The sequence below is a fragment of the Anomaloglossus baeobatrachus genome, chromosome 12 (assembly GCF_048569485.1).
Source record: "Anomaloglossus baeobatrachus isolate aAnoBae1 chromosome 12, aAnoBae1.hap1, whole genome shotgun sequence".
NCBI classification, from domain to species: Eukaryota; Metazoa; Chordata; class Amphibia; order Anura; family Aromobatidae; genus Anomaloglossus; species Anomaloglossus baeobatrachus.
In genome coordinates, this window is record NC_134364.1 from 94,749,106 (window position 1) to 94,770,140 (window position 21,035).

General features: G+C 42.2%; 1 protein-coding gene across 1 annotated transcript; it reads left to right on the plus strand.

Annotated features, from left to right (window-relative positions):
* The first annotated feature begins 2,670 nt into the window (after nt 1–2,670).
* On the plus strand, nt 2,671–19,438 carry LOC142257601 (CD48 antigen-like). The gene is made up of 5 exons (XM_075329738.1): nt 2,671–2,698; nt 15,089–15,391; nt 15,603–15,902; nt 18,451–18,546; nt 19,049–19,438. Exons 1-4 carry the CDS (start codon nt 2,671–2,673, stop codon nt 18,537–18,539), a joined length of 720 nt encoding a protein of 239 aa, XP_075185853.1. The 3' UTR covers nt 18,540–18,546; nt 19,049–19,438.
* Nucleotides 19,439–21,035: the final 1,597 nt, after the last annotated feature.

Below are 21,035 nucleotides of genomic sequence, written 5' to 3' on the forward strand. Positions count from 1 at the left end.
GTGATTGCCTGCCATTGTTTCCTATGCAGTTCGAGTTCGGTTCGTTGAACGTTCGACGAACCGAACTCGAACGGGAGGTCCGTTCGGCGAACCAACCTCGAGCCGAACCGCGACCGGTTCGCTCATCTCTATCCAGCACTGTCCGATATATTTCTTTAATCCACAAAAACTTTCTTAGATAAAATTATAAAATATAATTTTATCTAAGAAAGTTTTTGTGGATTAAAGAAATATATTGGACGATGCTGGACAAAAACCCATTGAATCGCATTGCAGCTCAATCCCATTAATGAAAATCAGCTGCAATACCATGCACAGACTATAGACAAAGGTGGCGCTTTCACTTTTTTTTTAGTATGCAGTAGTTTTTTCAGCTTTTTCTATGACCATGTCCCAAGCGTAGATGTTTTCTCTGTGGTAATTATTGGCTGATATAGGTTGTGGGTTGGCTGCAACGTTTGGCACTACAGCTCCTGGCATAGCTTGACAGCAGCGAGCTGAGAGTTGCTATAGTTTTAGACATCAGATCTCGTAACTTTCATTTCTTGTTTCTTGTCCTGCATTGAGCATCAGGAAGCTGATAATTGGTCTTGCATACTGCAAAACCACAGGAAGCTGAAGGCTCGGTATTCTCTCTCACTACACCTTACTACTGTGCCGCTTGGGTCACTGTTATCTCAGCCGGTCCACCATCATGCTCTCAAAAGAAACCTTCAACACCCACAGCAAACAGGAAGGATCTGCCATAACTTCTCAGCATTATATTCATTCGTATATCTTAAAATGTGCATGTATAGTAATTACCTAATACGAGTGGGTGGTGATAGGAGTTTTGCCAAATTGATCCCTTTTCTTGCCCACAACAACAAATCAGCATTCAGCTTCATGCATTTTACATTCCCCTTTCTACCTTTAAAAAAAAAAGTGTTGTGATTTTGTTAAATTATGGCAACTTACTTTCAGATATGTCATAAAGTTTCTATCATGGGTGTGTCATGGGTGACAGACAGGCCTGTGGTGTCCAACTATAGAAGGTCACAGTGTTTGGCTGCGCAAAATGGTCCCTGACATATTATTTCTGCTTGGTTTTCATCCCCTTCCCATAGGGACCCTGCAGAGTTCCTCAACCTTTCAGGTGCTTTTCATCAGTACTTTCCTTGGTGTCTTTATATACCTTCACTTCCTATTACTCGCTGCTGGTGATAGCTTTTATACCCTTAACAAATCTTCAGTGCAAGCAGTCGGTTTGCATACATCTGGAGAATCATTGTGGTTGTTGCTGTTCCTCTGCCTAAATCATCTGGCAATAAGTTGTTTGTTTAATTTCCCCTGTGTGTATTCCCTGTGTGTTCTTTAGAGCTTAGTGGGGTTGACTAAGTGCTCATCCCATCCTCTCCCTACCTAGAGCCTATTCAGGGTCAGCCAGGGTCAGGTATCCAGTTCGATGCATTGGTGCAGAACCTATCTAGGGAAGCGAGAGAGCCCGGGCTGGGCAGTTGACATGATCAGGAGTCACCATCTCCCCCTTCCCTAGAAACAAGGTCTCCCTTTCCTTTTGCCATTTGCTGGGTACTTCCCCGTACCTAACGTGACAGTTTTAGTGTATACAGGAAGTTCTTAAGCTCCCCCTAGTGGTGGTTGCAGGTAGCCAAGATTCTGTTAAAAATGAAGGACCTTGCTCAAAAATCTCAAATATCTTCTTGTATCAAAGATGTTTAAAATATCTCAGATTAATCCTCACACTGCAGTGAAAGTTTTCTTAAATTTGGATTCTCAAAAATGAGTCAAAAAAGTTTTCTTAAAGGGGTAGTCCAAAGCTTTAAAAATTAACTCTAAGAGTCCAAGAAGGGGTAAGAAATTAAAATAAAAACTCACCTACCAGACTGGTACCATGGCTCCAAGCTCAGTAATGTGTCATCCAGTAGTCTTCTGTTTCATCATTCAGCAGGGGGCATCACTTGACCACTGCAGCTAATCGCCACCACTGATCAGATACAACCTACACATATTTTCCAAACAGGAAGCTTCCTGATTTGCTGCAGCCACATGAAGCCTCTGAATGTAGATGTCAGGAGACTGGCAGGGACACAGTCCAGAGAACATAGGAATGGCACTGGCCTTGCACGTGAACGTTGTTGTTTTTTATAACCCCTAAACCCATTAAGGTTATTTTTTTAAATAGTGGACAATCTTTTCAGCGAGTTGGGCTAGCCACATGTGTACCCCTTTAAACAGACTCAGCCGCCACAATGGATTGTCATTGGTGCCTCTGAAAGTGCTTGGCTCAGTGCTTGGCTCAGATTCCTCCATTTCACCATAAATGTCATCTATAGACATCCTTTATAGCTGCCTGACAAGGATGACCCATAAATTCATGTCAAAGATATACACAAAAAGTGCTGGCCAATTACTCCATCTTTATCGTTTTCCACTCAGGGTCAGCCCTTGGGGTATGTGACAATTTACAAATGAAAAAGTAGCATCAAATTTCTTGTTGGCATGGGCATCTTCGGTCTGAGCCCCTACATTCACATTTGGTGCCACACATGCCAGCCATAAGCATGGCCAATTTCAGGGAGCTGATTACAAAAAGCATGATACCTTTCTTCCAACAGCGTCAACACAGGTTGTCTGTTATTGTAGATAATTCCCATTTACTGAGTACTAGAGATGGCTCATACACAAGAAATTATAATAGGTATGTTCCTCGGGGGTGGAGCTTTCACAGCTTCAGTACTTTTCTTAAAGTGCCCTTTACCCTAAAAAATGTTAATTTATTTATTTTTTTAAATCTGAAAGTAAATCTGTTTAGCAAAAACCATAATACGACACTTACAAATCTGGGAACGATGGATGGTAATTTTCACAGAGCTTTAAGGTTTCCAATTTTGATACCTTATTTTGTTTTTTTGGTCTGTAAAGCCACAATGTGGATAAAATAGCAACCACGTGATTGAGCAGAGGTGGTTATACTACATGTTATTTAGGTCAAGAGTAGGGAAGTATGCTTTCATTTCTCTTCACGGTGAGAGGATGCAGCACACAACCCAAATCCTGCTCTCTGCAATCGTGCCCGTCCTTCTGGTCCGTTCTTCAGGTAAGAGGCCTTCATAAAAATATTCTTTGATTTGGAATTTTGTGCAGCCAAAGGGGTATCTAGAGAGACTATCTGTTTTTTTTCTTGCAACCACAGATAAAATATAAAAAATATTAACCTTTTAATAACAAAAGAATTTTTCCTTTTTGCGCTTTTTTTTTTTACTCCCTTTCACCCAAAAAACGAAACGTTCAAGGGCTCCTATTTTGGAGAAGAGTTGTAGACAATTCACTTTGCCAAATAATTCCAATTTCCCATTGTTTTTGGATTTTGGTTTTAAAGGTTTTTGTTTTTTGGTTACGTGATTTTCCAGGCCAGTGTGACTATGTTTATGCCAAACTTGTATATATTTTTTTATTATTATAGTGATGGAAAAAAATTCAAACTTCTTTTCAAAAAATTATTTGTGTTGCCATTTTTTGAGACCGTAGCGTTTTTTATTTTTCTATTGATGGAGCTAAGTGAGGGCTTGTCTTTTGTAACCCAAACTTTTTTTTACTTAGGCCATTTTGGGGTTTATATGAGATTTTCATCACTGTTTTGATGTTTTTGTTTTGGATTGAAATGCAGCAATCAAAACATTAAATCTGCCTTCATATTTGTTCTCCTTTTTAGTGTTTAGGGGAAGGATTAAACCATTTTATACTTTGATAGATTGGACTTTTTTTGTTTGTTTTTTTTATTATAGTAAAGAGGATTATTATTATTATTACTATTATTATTTATTATTATTATTATAGCGCCATTTATTCCATGGCGCTTTACAAGTGAAAGAGGGTATACGTACAACAATCATTAACAGTATAAAACAGACTGGTATAGGAGGAGAGAGGACCCTGCCCGCGAGGGCTCACAGTCTACAGGGAATGGGTGATGGTACAATAGGTGAGGACAGAGCTGGTTACACAGTGGTCTACTGGGCTGAGGGCTGTTGTAGGTTGTAGGCTTGTTGGAAGAGATGGATGATATGCATATATATATGTATCTATATATATATATATACACACATACATATACTGTATAATATATATATGTCTACTATGCCTTGCAAAAGTATTCGGCCCCCTTGAACTTTTCAACCTTTGCCCAGATTTCAGGCTTCAAACGTAAAGATAAAAATGTTATTTTATGGGGAAGAATCAACAACAAGTGGGACACAATTGTGAAGGTGAACGAAATTTTTTGCTTCTTTTTAACTTTTCCTTTATGTTTTGGATTATTGTCTTGTTGGAAGACAAATCTCCGTCCCATTCTCAGGTCTTTTGCAGACTCCAACAGGTTTTTTTCAAGAATGGTCCTGTATTTGGCTCCATCCATTTTCCCATCAATTTTAACCATCTTCCCTGTCCCTTCTGAAGAACAGCAGGCTCAAACCATGATGCTGCCACCACCATGTTTGACAGTGGGGATGGTGTGTTCAGGGTGATGGGCTGTGTTGCTTTTACGCCAAACATATCTTTGGCATTGTGCCCAAATAGTTTTAGTTTTGTTTCATCTGACCAGAGCACCTTCTTCCACATGTTTGGTGTCTACCAGGTGGCTCGTGGCAAACTTTCAACAACACTTTTTATGGATATCGTTGGGAAATGGCTTTCTTCTTGCCACTCTTCCATAAAGGCCAGATTTGTGCAGTGTACGACTGATTGTTGTCCTATGGACAGACTCTCCCACCTCAGCTGTAGATCTCTGCAGCTCATCCAGAGTGATCATGGGCCTCTTGGCTGCATCTCTGATCGGTCTTCTCCGTGTTTGAGATGAAAGTTTGGATGGACGGCCGGGTCTTGGTAGATTTGCAGTGGTATGATCCTCCTTCCATTTCAATATGATCACTTGCACAGTGCTTCTTGGGATGTTTAAAATTATGGAAATCTTTTTGTAAACAAACCCGGCTTTAAACTTCTCCACAACAGTATCACGGACCTGCCTGTTGTGTTCCTTGCTCTTCATGATGCGATCTGCACTTTAAACAGAACACTGAGACTATCACAGAGCAGGTGCATTTATACGGAGACTGGATTACACACAGGGGATTATATTTATGATCATCAGTCATTTAGGACAACATTGCATCATTCAGAGATCCTCAATGAACTTCTAGAGTGAGTTTCCTGCACTGAAAGTAAAGGGGATGAATAATATTGCACGCCCCAATTTTCAGTTTATTATTTTTTACAAAAGTTTAAATTAAGCAATAAATTTGGTTCAACTTCACAATTGTGTCCCACTTGTTGTTGATTCTTCACCAGAACATTAACATTTTTATCCTTATGCTGGAAGCCTGAAATGTGGGAAAAGGTTGAAAAATTCAAGGGCGCCGAAAACCTTTGCAAGGCACTGTATAATATATATATATTGAGGATGGAGTGAAGCTCAACTCCCAGACCTACTGACAGTTTCTGGAAGACAACTTCTTCAAGCAGTGGTACAGGAAGAAGTCTGTATCGTTCAAGAAAAACATGATTTTCATGCAGGACAATGCTCCATCACATGCATCTGTGCCGCCCCCGGATCAGCAGCCGGGCTGCTCGGATACGGATCCTCGGTGGCTCGAGGGGTCTCCGGACCTGGGAAGGGGGCCGCGCAGACAGTCGAAGTGAAAAGGGGGTATTTACAGGGGAGTCTATGTACAGTTCGTGACGCCACCCACAGTGTGTGGTAAGGTGGGATGCCACTGCTGCCGTTGGGAGCACCCGGTGGTGATGGGATGGCAGCCAGGTGTTTATCCCCTCCGTGGTTAGGAGGAATGCCCCGGGGCTCGATGATGCTGGTTGTGGAATACCGTTAGGGAGGTAAGGGTCACTGTGTACTCACTCAGTCCTATGACGCTAACACCAACACTTATAGTAAACCAAAGTTCTGAGTACCGCTCCAGCAGGGAGGGAGCACGCATGGATCCTGTGCCCGATGGTGTTGCTTGTTAGCCTGTGACCTTTTCCTTGGCACCTTCTGTTTGGCCACTATAGTGTGAAACTAGTCGGGTCCCGCTCACCTGTATAGCTAACAGAGTGAGCTTGCTCTCAGGGTTCACGCTTGGGATTTTCTGGACTATGCAGTGGGAAAGTCCTATCCACCTCGTTGTGCTAGTACCCCGATTTTGGAGCGGGATGAGAAAGGATCTTGAAGACTTCGTCCTCGTCGGGTAAATTACCAGGACGCTTGAAGCTACTTCCCGGCCTAGGGTCCACATACCCCGTCGTGATACTCACATACTGAGAATTACACCCAGGATACAGGACAGGAGAAGTGGTACTGTGCAGTGTATATATACAGGATAATAGAAATACTGAGAATTACACCCAGTATACAGGACAGGAGAAGTGGTACTATGCAGTGTATATATACAGAATAATACAGATACTGAGGATTACACCCAGTATACAGGACAGGAGAAGTGGTACTGTGCAGTGTATATATACAAAAGGAACCACAGCCACACCATGATTTACCAGACATGAATATAGATATTAACCATTATAGTATGCATAGAATCCTGGATGGGGACTGAGGATAAGTCGTAATTAAATAGTAAATAAAGAGAACCATACGACCAAAATCCAAAGTGCAAAAAGTGAGATCTTTATTAGTAGGGGTAGGTGCAGGGCGGCACAGTACAAGTGAGGCCACAGACGATCAAACACTGACCATACATATAAACAATTAGTCAAATCGATAATGCATCCATATGGAAATCACAGAACCTCAATCACCATGTGTATATAGGGGAAACCATTGAAATCCGTACTACAAAAAATTGAAAAAATACAAAATACAGATATCAACAGAGTGGAATATGTCATCACAAAGAGGGGGGATTTACCCATATATCCCATATATCAAAATACTCAATTGAATCCAGTGTGTTGACAATTTCAATGGAATCCCAAACCATGCACATTGATGATGAAGTCTCACTGTATGCATATCCTGAATTAACATCAATCTAGAACTGACACAATACGCATCAAATCTATACTATAAAAATATATATAGATGTTGACAGGTTAAATTACATTACATCATCCAAAAGAGGGAAAATTTCCCCACATCTCCCAACCATCAGGATATCCAATTAATACTAGTATATTGGTAATCTCAAGGGAGATTCAAAATGTATATATAAATGATGTAATCATTACTATGTACACCGTCTGCACTGACATCACTCTGTGACAACCATAATGGGCATCATTGACAGACTGTGGTCATAGCTGTGATCAGGAAATGCACACAGATTGTATATGGACGTGTAACACCAATCAGGAAAGGCTATACCATTATATGTATGGGAAGAAACAAGCGTTTCTATATACCTTGTTAGTGTGAGTCCTCACTGTTGTGACTAAGGTACCTATATATAGGGGGAACCTCACACAAATTATAACAATATTGTGGTAAAGCGCTATACCTGAAGGATTGGTGGTCAGTGAATGTTGTCTGCGTCCTTCCCGACGGCCGTTTCGGCGAGAAGCCTTCGTCAGGGGGCGTGTAAAGGGACGCCCCCTGACGAGGGCTTCTCGCCGAAACGGCCGTCTGGAAGGACGCAGACAACATTCACTGACCACCAATCCTTCAGGTATAGCGCTTTACCACAATATTGTTATAATTTGTGTGAGGTTCCCCCTATATATAGGTACCTTAGTCACAACAGTGAGGACTCACACTAACAAGGTATATAGAAACGCTTGTTTCTTCCCATACATATAATGGTATAGCCTTTCCTGATTGGTGTTACACGTCCATATACAATCTGTGTGCATTTCCTGATCACAGCTATGACCACAGTCTGTCAATGATGCCCATTATGGTTGTCACAGAGTGATGTCAGTGCAGACGGTGTACATAGTAATGATTACATCATTTATATATACACTTTGAATCTCCCTTGAGATTACCAATATACTAGTATTAATTGGATATCCTGATGGTTGGGAGATGTGGGGAAATTTTCCCTCTGTTGGATGATGTAATGTAATTTAACCTGTCAACATCTATATATATTTTTATAGTATAGATTTGATGCGTATTGTGTCAGTTCTAGATTGATGTTAATTCAGGGTATGCATACAGTGAGACTTCATCATCAATGTGCATGGTTTGGGATTCCATTGAAATTGTCAACACACTGGATTCAATTGAGTATTTTGATATATGGGATATATGGGTAAATCCCCCCTCTTTCTGATGACATATTCCACTCTGTTGATATCTGTATTTTGTATTTTTTGTAGTACGGATTTCAATGGTTTCCCCTATATACACATGGTGATTGAGGTTCTGTGATTTCCATATGGATGCATTATCGATTTGACTAATTGTTTATATGTATGGTCAGTGTTTGATCGTCTGTGGCCTCACTTGTACTGTGCCGCCCTGCACCTACCCCTACTAATAAAGATCTCACTTTTTGCACTTTGGATTTTGGTCGTATGGTTCTCTTTATTTAGTGTATATATACAGAATAATAGAAATACTGAGAATTACACCCAGTATACAGGACAGGAGAAGTGGTACTATGCAGTGTATATATACAGAATAATACAGATACTGAGGATTACACCCAGTATACAGGAAAGGAGAAGTGGTACTGTGCAGTGTATATATACAGAATAATAGAAATACTGAGAATTACACCCAGTATACAGGACAGGAGAAGTGGTACTATGCAGTGTATATATACAGAATAATACAGACACTGAGAATTACACCCAGTATACAGGACAGGAGAAGTAGTACTATGCAGTGTATATATACAGAATAATACAGACACTGAGAATTACACCCAGTATACAGGACAGGACAAGTGGAACTGTGCAGTGTATATATACAGAATAATAGAAATACTGAGAATTACACCCAGTATACAGGACAGGAGAAGTGGTACTGTGCAGTGTATATATACAGATTAATACAGGTACTGAGGATTACACCCAGTATACAGGACAGGAGTAGTGGTACTGTGCAGTGTATATATACAAAATACTACAGATACTGAAGATTACACCCAGTATACGGGACAGGAGAAGTGGTACTGTGCAGTGTGTATATATACAGAATAATACAGGTACTGAGGATTACACCCAGTATACAGGACAGGAGAAGTGGTACTGTGCAGTGTATATATACAGAATAATACAGATACTGAGGATTACACCCAGTATACAGGACAGGAGAAGTGGTACTGTGCAATGTATATATACAGAATAATACAGATACTGAGGATTACACCCAGTATACAGGACAGGAGAAGTGGTACTGTGCAGTGTATATATACAGAATAATTCAGATACTGAGGATTACACCCAGTATACAGGACAGGAGAAGTGGTACTGTGCAGTGTATATATACAGAATAATACAGATACTGAGGATTACACCCAGTATACAGGACAGGAGAGGTGGTACTGTGTAGTGTATATATACAGAATAATACAGATACTGAGGATTACACCCAGTATACAGGACAGGAGAAGTGGTACTGTGCAGTGTATATATACAGAATAATACAGATACTGAGGATTACACCCAGTATACAGGACAGGAGAAGTGGTACTGTGCAGTGAATATTGCACATGTGCCTGGAAATTATTCCAACTCCTCTGAGATTCCTTGAGATCCTACCATTACCGGTGTGGTTACACTGAATATCTATGTATCTAGATTTATTAATGGGTCACACTTAGGATAGATAATTCCAATAAGTGGCACTAGAGAGCAAGTTTCCTTCCTTTAATTACAGTAGCATACCTTTTTCCGCAGAGGGCATTAGCTGTCATGAAAGCCTCCATATGATCCTTGCATGTAAGCCTCCATATGCGCCTGGGCTGTAAGCCTCCATATGCATTTAGCATATAAGCCTCTGTATGTGCCTGGCATGTAAGCCTCCTTATACGCCTAGCATGTAAGCCCCCTTATGTGCCTGGCAATTAAGCCTCCTTATGCACCTGGAATGTAAGCCTCCATATGTACCTGGCATTTAAGCCTCCTTATGCACCTGGGATGTAAGCCTCCATATGTACCTGGCATTTAAGCCTCCTTATGCACCTGGGATGTAAGCCCCCATATGCGCTTGGGATGTAAGCCCCCATATGTGCCTTGCATGTAAGCCCCAAAAGTGTCTGGCATGTAAGCCTCCCTATTCCAGCTTATCAGTTTCCACATATAGAACCAATATTCTATTGACCTTATGCTAAGAAGATGTAGAGAAATCTTTTGAGAACTTCACTATGATCTGGTCTGTAAAACAGGATGTGGTTGGTCAGTGAGAAGACTAAGTTAGTGGAATTTCTCATTAACACAGGATCTTCTTAGTTTCTGTATGTGTCACTATGTGGGGGGATTTCACAGGTGGTGCCAAGATTTCCATTAACCAATATCTATATCTAGTTATTTCTCATTGATGGCTCTTTCTTATCCTGATCCCCATCACTCGGAGGAACCAAGGTTCCATGACACCTCCTGTATGCCCATAGTCCCTCCACAGTAATGCCCCTGTCCAGAAAGCCGCACTGGCAAAGATGTGCGCGTTACTGTAGGGTTAAAAAGGCCAAAAGTTCATTTAGATCCAAATGAGTAGACCATCAGTGTTAAGAGGTTTCCCAATAAATATATTTTTCACAATTCCAAAGAATGAATGAAAATGTGTGATCATTGGTTAGTTTGACCTCTGGGCCTTAAATTTCATGAATGGAGCACTGATGTGCATGCTTGATATGTTGTGAACACATTTGGACTGGGTTCCTGTTTGGGGCTCCCTCTTGTGGCCAGTGCTGGTAGTAGAGTTGGTCTGCTTAACAGAAGCCAGACAGCTGATGATGATTGAAAATCAGACTGCTCAGACTGGGCCTATATAACTGAGTAGTGTTCTCTTGGTCTGGGCCAGTGATCAGTGTTGTCTCCTGTGGTGCTGTGGACATTATGAAGCCTGCCCTATTTTCTGTTTCTACCTGAACTCCTTGCAGATAAGTTTTGTCTTTGTACCTCTTGTTGTTTTATTTTTGTGATATTAAGGCTTGTCTCCTGGTTTTGCTTGTGTGGAGTTCTGGGTGGAGTTGGATCATTCCCTGCTGGGAATGTCTGTGTACCTTGCTCCATATTCTGCAATGTATTTTTGTTTTGTCATGCTTGGTATTAATGTTAGCCCTTCCTCTATATTAGTGTTTTGCTTGGATTCCAGTAACATCAAAGTACTGATATAGTGGGGGAGAGGCCGTGTGGTCTCAGCTTTTTTCTTATCAGGTAAGTTGGTTATTGTAGGGTATTATGCGGCTGCAGACAGTGCGCTTTTCTGTATTTTCCTATATAGATAGTTTGGACCTTATCTTTGCTGAATCTGTTTTCTACCTGTGTACTGTGTTTAATCTTGTCTCCCCGGCTTTACATGTTTGGGGGCTATCTATATCTTTGGGGGACTCTCCGAGGCAGATTAGCTTTCCTTGTTTTTCTCTCTTTAGGAACAATTAGTTCGCAGGCTGTGTCGAGGCTTCCAGGTCATCGTAGGCACATCCCATGGCTACTTCTAGTTGTGTTGTCAGTTACAGATCTGCAGTCAGCTGAGTTTCCAACCACTCTGGTGATTCTCTGGGTTTCCTAGTTTTTGCCCCTTTTTGATCCTCCTCGGTCACTGAATCATAACATTGATCATCACTGCATTAATTTCTATGCAAGAGAAGGAATGACTATCTCCATTAGTCCTATGGAAGCCAATGCGCATGCACAGAGTGCATGTGCACCAGGGGTGTAGCAAGGGCTACACAGGGGTGGTTTATCTGGATGCAACATTTTATTGTGGAGCAGGGGTGCTGTCAGTGATGACATCTCAGAAGGAGAATTTGTAGCACCCAGAGGGCAGGGGTCATCAGGCACGGGGAATCTCGTACCTGCGTTACTCGTCACCGAGCTGGTGTGATGATCCAGAATGTTGCAGTGGCTTGTCCAGCTTTGTGCCCCAAGGTGTACACCAATAAAGAGGGAAGATGATGGGAGTAGTAGTAGGATGAATGTCGTGACACCATCTGTGGTATGTCCTCCGGAGTAGATGGTAGTAGGAGCCAGAGATTGAATTGCTCTCCACAGGTGGAGCGGACCCCAGGGAGGAGGATGAGAAAAGTAGTGATGGCATTTGGCGCCGAGGCCAGGGCGGTGTCGGTAATCAAGAGACAAAGTCAATTGCTGCGGTTCCACTGACTTTATGCTGTGCTGTTCGCCCGGTTAGTACTGGTCACCCACTGTGATGGGCTCCGTCGACCCTGGATAAGCTAGAAGTCACCAGTGTTGGAAAGAAGAAGAAAGTCCTTTTTCAGAGTGGTCCTTTTAGCTGTGAGGCACCTGGGCCGAGTGTTACGTTCCCAGCCCCAGGCCCCGTGAAAAGAGAAGATGGAAGTGATTGTGTTCCAGAACTGGTGTCCCGGGTAGACTGACTAGTGATTGTGTAAGTTTGCTCTTATTTCTACCCCAAGTGGAATCCTCCCTCCAGATGGTTGCCCTAGTCACTGGGACATTCCGAAGCTTCGTGTTGGCAAACCCCTTTGCCTAACCTAGTCCTGCTCCCCCGAGAGAAGACTCCTAAGCTATATATAACGTGTGAATGTGGAACACCGGTGATTAACCCCCTCCTTACCTCGAGGTGAATACTGCAGCTTAAATGAGCTGCAATACTCTGTGGTGACTAAAGCCTCAGGGGCGTCACAGATTCATTTCCTATGCAGAATGCAGCAGTCAAAATTAGTTTGCCATCAATGTCGTGTTCTGTATATACAGTACTGTGAAAGAAAATACAAAGCTCACTTTATCATGCTGCGAACTTTGTCATCTCTGTCACTGTCTATGCAGAGCATTACAGCTGAAGACAAACTCATATCCAACTCATATCCACTGCTTCACTTTGCTTAGGCAGAAACTAAGATGAAAAAGGCTGCACTGTGCTCACCCCGGCTGCCTGCCTTTCCTTTCACTTGTATTTGGGTGACAGTAGAATCAGAGACCTTTTTATTAAAATTATCCCATGTATAAAAAAAAGCACTGGCAATTATAAACTTAAAGTTTTTACCTATTTTTTACTAACCCTAAGAAGTGTTAGGACTAAAGTTACAGCTATGGTTAGAGTTAGGGATATATATAGTGCTAGGGATAGATTTACAAAATATGTACACATTATAAGACAAAAATGTAAAAAAAAAAAACTATGAAAAAATATAATGATATAACACTCTTGCACCCCTCCAATCTATCCTAAACTCTGCAGCCCGCTTAATCCACCTCTCCCCTCGCTACTCCCCAGCCTCGCCACTCTGCCAATCCCTTCACTGGCTTCCCATCGCCCAACGACTCCAGTTCAAAACATTAACCATGACATACAAAGCCATGCACAACCTGTCTCCTCCCTACATCTGTGACCTAGTCTCCCGGTACCTACCTGCACGCAACCTTAGATCCTCACAAGATCTCCTTCTCTGCTCCTCTCTTATCTCCTCTTCCCACAATCGTGTACAAGATTTCTCCCGTGCATCCCCCATACTCTGGAACGCTCTACCTCAGCACATCAGACTCTCCACGACCGTGGAAAGCTTCAAGAGGAACCTCAAGACCCACCTCTTCCAACAAGCCTACAACCTACAATAGCCTTCAGCCCAGTAGACCACTGCGCAACCAGCTCTGTCCTCACCTATTGTACCATCACCCATTCCCTGTAGACTGTGAGCCCTCGCGGGCAGGGTCCTCTCTCCTCCTATACCAGTCTGTCTTGTACTGTTAATGATTGTTGTACGTATACCCTCTTTCACTTGTAAAGCGCCATGGAATAAATGGCGCTATAATAATAAATAATAATAATAATAATAATAATATATCTTCATTTTCAAAAATGTTATACCAGATTTCAGCAGAAAATAGCTAAAAGGTTAAAGGGCATACTATTTGCTTAAAATACAATATATGTCCTTGTGGGACAAGGGGTTCAATACACAACTGGAGGAAGGGTCTTAGGAAGTGAAATTGGGATGCAAAGCACTTGCCATACTTCTGTTGCTGGCAATCATTGCTACGTCATTGATGCACACTACCACGTTAGGACCTCTGTTTTTTAATGTGGGCCGGACTGTGGTCCAAGCAGTCCTGTCAATAGGTAATACATTTTGTGGGAAAATTGCATCAAATCTTATAAAAAATGTTGGATGTGTAGCATCATTTTGGGACCTGAAACCCCCTTTTGACTACTTGACTAGTTCACTACTCTGCAAAAGTGACCACATCCCTGTAAAACTGATAGAGAAGGCTTTTTCTAAATACCTTGTTCAGCCAATTCTGCCTCTGAGCAGCGCTATTGCCGTCCAATCATCCCCATGAAGTGACCCCCGAGCTCCGTGACCTTTGAGATCCGGTGATGTCACGTCAACTTCCAGTTGACCTGACATCACCGCGGCCGGCCCCAGTCTTCCTGAGTGACTGGGCTGAGGGCAATGTTTCACCTCTCATCACAGCCTAGTGTCACAATGCAGCATGCCGCACATGCTCTCCTTCACTGCAGAGCGCCGCATGCAGGAGCGATGCTGGGCTGTGATGAACAGTGAAATGCTGCCCACAACCCAGTCTCTCAGAAAGACTGGGGATGACCTCGGTGATGTCAGGTCAATTGGAAGTTGATGGGACATCACAGTATCCCAGAGGTCATGTAGCCTGGGGTGTCATTTCATGGGGATGAGCAGATCGCAATAGCGCCGCTCAGAGGCAGAATTGGCTGAACAAGGTATTTAGAAAATTCCTTCCCTATCAGTTTTACAGGGATGTGGCCACTATTGCAGAGTAGTGAACCACCCCTTTAAGGATCTCGTAAGGATTTCCTTCACCTGGAAAAGAGTGAGCTTAGTACTCATCGAAAAATCTCCCAGCATAGCCACATAGAAGTGTCACAGCTAAAAAAATTTAGAACTGAAAGGACCTTTTTTATTGCTCTGTATTATTTCATATTTTTGTTTCTCTGTCCTTTTAACCAATCAAGAGCCTGTGATCGGTCTGGTGAACAGCACCGTAGAACTCTCCGCCTACCGGCACTTCCCACTTCCTGTAAAAGAAACTATATGGAAGTTTACATCCGGAAGCAGCACAGTTAAAGTGGCAGAGGCTGGGAATAATTCATTTTTGACATATAGTGATCAATTCAAGAACCGTATTGAAGCTTCCAATAATGGAACAATCATTACTATCCGACATCTGAGCTTAAAAGATACCGGGGAATACTGTGCAGAGATTGTACTTATCAGCAAAGTCATCCGCAAGCTGATGTTCACCCTCACTGTGTACGGTAAGTTTGTGTCCGGACATCCATCGTATGAGCTAGAACAAAACCTAAAAACATGAAACGGCTAAGAAATGGAATCTCTTAAATATATTAATCCATAACATTGGATAGAATTGGCAAATGTTCCTTAGTTTTAGTAATACCATGTTAGGGTATATATGACTTTTTGATGTCTTTATTTTATTTAACTAGTGTCAGATCACTTTAATTACAGAGCCCATTCCCACTCTGGCTATAAAGGTGGAATTTACGAACCATTCTGGAGACCAATGTAATGTCACCTTCCATTGTTTGGCACCGTCATATACTTCAGCTTTGTCTTATAACTGGAAATACAGACACCAGAACTTGGAGTATCAGCAGTATAATAATAGAAGCACCATCCAGATATCAGTACCCCGGGACCACCAGGACATGGAGTTCTTGTGTATAGTGCAGAACCCGGCTGACCAGAAGAACGTCTCTGTCCATCTAGGACGGTTTTGTGGCGTAGCAAATTTGACGAAAAACAGAGGTGATGTAAGACCTGTTTTTACATGTACAGTATGTGCAAAGCAAAAATGTCCACAAAAATACATCATAGAGTTAGCAAAGTGCTAGCACAATGCCTTCCTATAAGCTGCAAAGTGTAAATACTGACCCCTTCAGCTGGGCTCTATATGTGATGAGATAAAGGGGAAAGTGCAGGCGCAGATCTAAGCGTAGATGTTTGCGTTCAATTGGTCCTGAGGAAGGCTACTTGTTTGATATTGTAGCCGAAACGCGTTTTTTGTATGTGGACCTACAGACGTATACTGTTTTATATTTTTTTGAATCCAATAAAATTCTGAAGGAATTAAGATTCTGAAATAACTCTGGGAGTGCCAGGCTAACAAATCGGGATTTCTCTATACAGGATTTATAAGCTGTAAAGGCAATAAACTGGAGAAAAAAGTAGCACAAATAGGTGATAAAAATCACCATCTTCTCTGGATTTTTCCATGGTTCCATGATGATATCCCATCTTTGCTTCTGTAAGGAATATTCCTATATCTGTGGCAGTATACCACCCCTATAACTAATAGCGCCAATAGAATTAGCCTAAATACATCATCGATATAGCTTATCTATTATTTAATTATCTACAATCTTCAACAGTGAAATGCAAAACCAAGGAGAACAATCTGTAAAGTTATGCAAATTGAGTATGGAGCCAGTGTGGCTAAAATCTGAAAATGATCAAATTTTCAAACACCAAGCTCCAATCTGTAATTTGCAAAAGATGCATAAAAGCCAAATTGAAAGCAAATGTTTGTAGTCACATTACTTAAAAAATTGGATCAGGTCTACTGAGATGAATGTATGATGCCTCTTGTTTGCTGACATGCCAGTTATTGCTAATTCTTGCAAACTGAGAGAATCCTTGAACTGAGGGATATCAGCATTGTTCAATGTTGCGTGTCCCAGTGATTGGGAGAACAACGGCAAATAGTAATGAAAGAAAAAGGTGGATAGAGGTGAAACACTGCATGGATGGATCTTCAGATTAGAATAATGGCGTCTAGTGATCTGTTCTGTCCTGTAAGTAAAATTGGAAGTTCCATATTGCGTCTAAGGCTGAGGCCACACGGGGATTACTGCGAGTCTTTGCATAACACTCGGCACACGCTCACAGCACAGCGGGAGCTGAGTGTCATGCAACTGTGGTCCGGTTGTGTGATCAGACCACAGTTACGGAGAGGAGGACCGGCGCTGTGGAGGAGAGGAGATCGAGTGATTTATCTCCCTATCTCTTCCATTGCTGGCTGATGCAAAAAACGCACTGCACTCGCGTTACTCCGGTGTAACGCGAGAGCAATGCAATGTTTCTCTCTCCCCATAGACTTGAATGAGTGCGAGTGAAACAAGCTTGCATTCCACCCGCAGCATGCTTTTGTCGGTCCGATTAGGGCTGAGAAAATAATTGCTCATTGGAGCTGCCCCATAGAGTAATATTGGTCCGAGTGGAATGTGATTTTTTTTTTTTTATCGCGTTCCACTCGCTCCATATTACTCGCCGTGTGTGTCACGCAGCATCTGTACAAACTCAAAAGCATCTGTACGACATTGGCCTGCAAACCAGATGTCAAGCTACAAGTGTCCATTGTCTTCATGACACAGCTCTCAAAGGCTATAATGGTGCTGAGCAATGGAGGCTGTATTGCACATTTATCCTCTTCAACGATGAGTCCTTATGATAGCTGGTGATTTGTCTAGAGACCATGTGGGCAACAAAGTTAAGAGGCCCTCACAAGGGAATGACACACCAGGCCTGCTCCCAGGGTTAAGATGTGAGGGACATAATGTATGGTATCCAGGCCTCTCTAGTCCTCTTCAACAGCTCAGCATTACATTGATTTGGTGGTAAAACCAGTCATGTGGCCATTTCTCCAAAGTGTCCCTGGAGCTATTATTCAACACGACAACGCCAGACTGTGTATTGCCCCTACTTATGGGAGCAGTCTACATGGCCTAAACGTGCTACCACAGCCTGCAGCATCTCCAGACTTGTGTCTGATTGAGCACAACTGGGATCTCATTGGTCGGTGATTACGCAGGAAGCTGCCAGCAGAGGATCTTGATGATTTGCCCAAGTACATACAGTGGCAGAACCTTCCTCACTGATAGCAGCCAAGGATGGATGTGTGGGGATTTCAGCACTTAGAGCTCATACTACAGACAGAAGAAGTCCAGAAGATGTTTTTGTTGCTATTTTTTCATAATTGGAAGATCAGTAACATGTCTATCCATCCTGTGGTTTCCATAACTCCACGACTTTTCCTTCTTGATGTTGTAAATTCAATGTTGAGGAGTTTGTCTATTTACCTATCTACTCTACGCCACTTGAAGTGAACAGGGCTAAGCTGCAATACCATACACTGCCATAATTTAAGAGTGGCGCTGTTAACAGTAAAAACTATTGTTTCCAGTCTCTGACCCCTGATTCTGAATGGATCTGCTAGAAGTGTCTTGTTTGTTTTTTTTTTGTCTTTTAATTTAAGTTCCAGAATTCTTCCAACTCTAGAATCATATTTTGCCTCTAGGATGCCACTTGTATCTGAGGTCCGGACTGATTGCAGCTTTCCTGCTCATATCCCTCTTCTCCATATGCCTTTTCTGCTGTTATCACTAACATACAGGTAACTCTTTATATGACCAACGTGAATGCTTGATCGGCCATATTAAAGGACCACTTCATACATAACCGATATGGGGGAAGGAGGACTTATTAAAGATAATTGCTCAATTTGAGCCTTGTACTACATTTATAGTGTCTTATACATTTTTACACCACAAGTGGGAGTGGCTCTAATGGGGCGTGGTTTAGTTAAAGGGGAAGTGACTGAAAAAACTAAAAAGTTTCAAGGACACCAAAGAGAAAATGATACTTTCATGAACATACAAGATAACATCACTGGTCATTAATAAAAAGATTGACTGTACCCCTGGTGGTACTACATGAATTTTAAAAGGGGAGGTGCATGATATGAGGGAGGGGCAAATATATCTATTTATCAAATCCAACCCTGTTGTTCTATATGGTAGAAAATTGTTCGGTAATTGTACCGGATTATTAGGTAGCCAACTCAATGTACATTTTGTTTAGCTTTACGTGCTTATTTTTTTCTTTTTTTTTATCAGGCACACTTCCATAATGAAACAACCTTCACTGGAGACACTGAAAATTCTCAATGACTAAATGGAACATATTGACATTCTTAGAAGTGCAACATTTAGAGTCTACTGAGTAGGCTTGATTCTCTCCATGCTTCTCTCCAAATTGCAGCTCCTTTTTCCCTCGCATATCATAAAAAGGGAGATATACTGCAGCTCCATCTCCCTCCTCCCACGCTTTCTTTCATTTCTTCTCTTTTTGTATTTTTGAAATCTCTCAACTCATTTATACGCATGTAAATAATACAAGTATAACCCTAAGAGGGTTAAAAAATTGTCATTTAATTTATTAATTAAATAGAGATTGTTTTATATGTTTTATACCATTCTTGTTTTTTATATAATAATTTATATATACGAGCTCTTGTTAATTTTCTGGCGGCTGTAATAAATGTTGGTGTGCTCTGTATAGAATCTAAATGTGTGCTTCTTTTATTTTTTGACACTTTACATAATGTGTAAGATTTGGCTATATATAATAGTGGTAGAAACCTCACTAAATAGCAATTATGGTTAAATAAATTTATGGAAGAATTGTGGCCCATAACTAGAGATGAGCGAACCGGTCGCGGTTCGGCTCGAGTTCGGTTCGCCGAACGGAGCTCCCATTCGAGTTCGGTTCGTCGAACGTTCGACGAACCGAACTCGAACCAATAGGCTATAATGGGAGGCAATCACAAACACATAAAAATGCATTATAAATGTACACATACAGTTAATAAACATTGCCATAACACTTACCAGTCCCCACGATCCCTCCTGCACTCTGTCTCCTGCCGCTATTCCATCCGATGATCGCTGAATCCTCCCGGTGACCGGCACTGCCAGCAGAGATGCAGGACCTATCGTGACGTCAAAATAGCCATGTGACCAGTCACGTGGCTATTATCTCATTGGCTACAGACTGGTCACATGACTATGACGCGTCATGTAGGACCTGCGAGTGCATCTCTCCGGTACACGGTGCACATATGTGTATCGCCGTGTACCGGCGACATGCTCTAGCACACAGTCGACTCCCCGTTCCGTTAGGGACCGGCTGACACAGCCGGTCATTAAAGGAGATCACCGTTGCTATAGCAACGCAGTTAGCGGTGACGTCACCGCTAACCGCGGCTCCGGGAGCACCGTTGCTATGGTAACGTGTCTGTCAGCGTTACCGATAGCAGCACTGATCACTCACGGAGTGAAGGCTGCACGCTGCTTCTCGTGCAGCTTTCACGGAGTGAATGCTCCACGGGAAGCAGCGTCTTCCCCCATGCAGCAGTGATGTAGCAGAGCTGCATTTGTTGAACGAGAAAGACAGAAGAGCAGGATCGTGGAGGCCTGACAGGGGGTAATAAAGATGGAGTCTCTAATGTGTCTGTGTATTTATGTCTATTAAAGTATTTTTTCTCTGTGTGGTGTTTTTTTTTACTTTTTATTGGAGATTCTTAATGGCCGGGTCAAACGTGCCTGACATTAAGAATCTCTGGCTTAATACTAGCTAGTAAAACAAAGCCAATATTAACTCATGATTACCCAACAAGCCACCCGGCTCCAGGGCTGTTGGAAGTGTTGGATACAGAGCCAGATGATGGCGCTTCTATGAGAGCGCCATTTTCTGGGACGGCTGCGGACTGAAATTCGCAGCAGAGGCGCCCAGAAACCTCGGGCTAACCTGTGCTGCGGATTCCAATCCCCAGCTGCCTAGTTGTACCTGGCTGGACACAAAAATGGGGCGAAGCCCACGTCATTTGTTTTTTAATTATTTCATGAAATAAGTGAAATAATTAAAAAAAACGGGCTTCCCTATATTTTTGGTTCCCAGCCGGGTACAAATAGGTAACTGGGGGTTTTGAGGCAGCCCGTGGCTGCCTGCTGTACCTGGCTAGCATACAAAAATATGGCGAAGCCCACGTCATTTTTTTTGGTGGGCAAAAAACTTCTGCATACAGTCCTGGATGGAGTATGC

Coding starts and splice junctions, on each gene's coding strand:
- LOC142257601 (XM_075329738.1), top strand. CDS start 2,671: ATGGCTCATACACAAGAAATTATAATAG. Junction 2,699..15,088: donor TACACAAGAAATTATAATAG/GTATGTTCCTCG, acceptor TAACCAATCAAG/AGCCTGTGATCGGTCTGGTG. Junction 15,903..18,450: donor AAATTTGACGAAAAACAGAG/GTGATGTAAGAC, acceptor TTTTGCCTCTAG/GATGCCACTTGTATCTGAGG.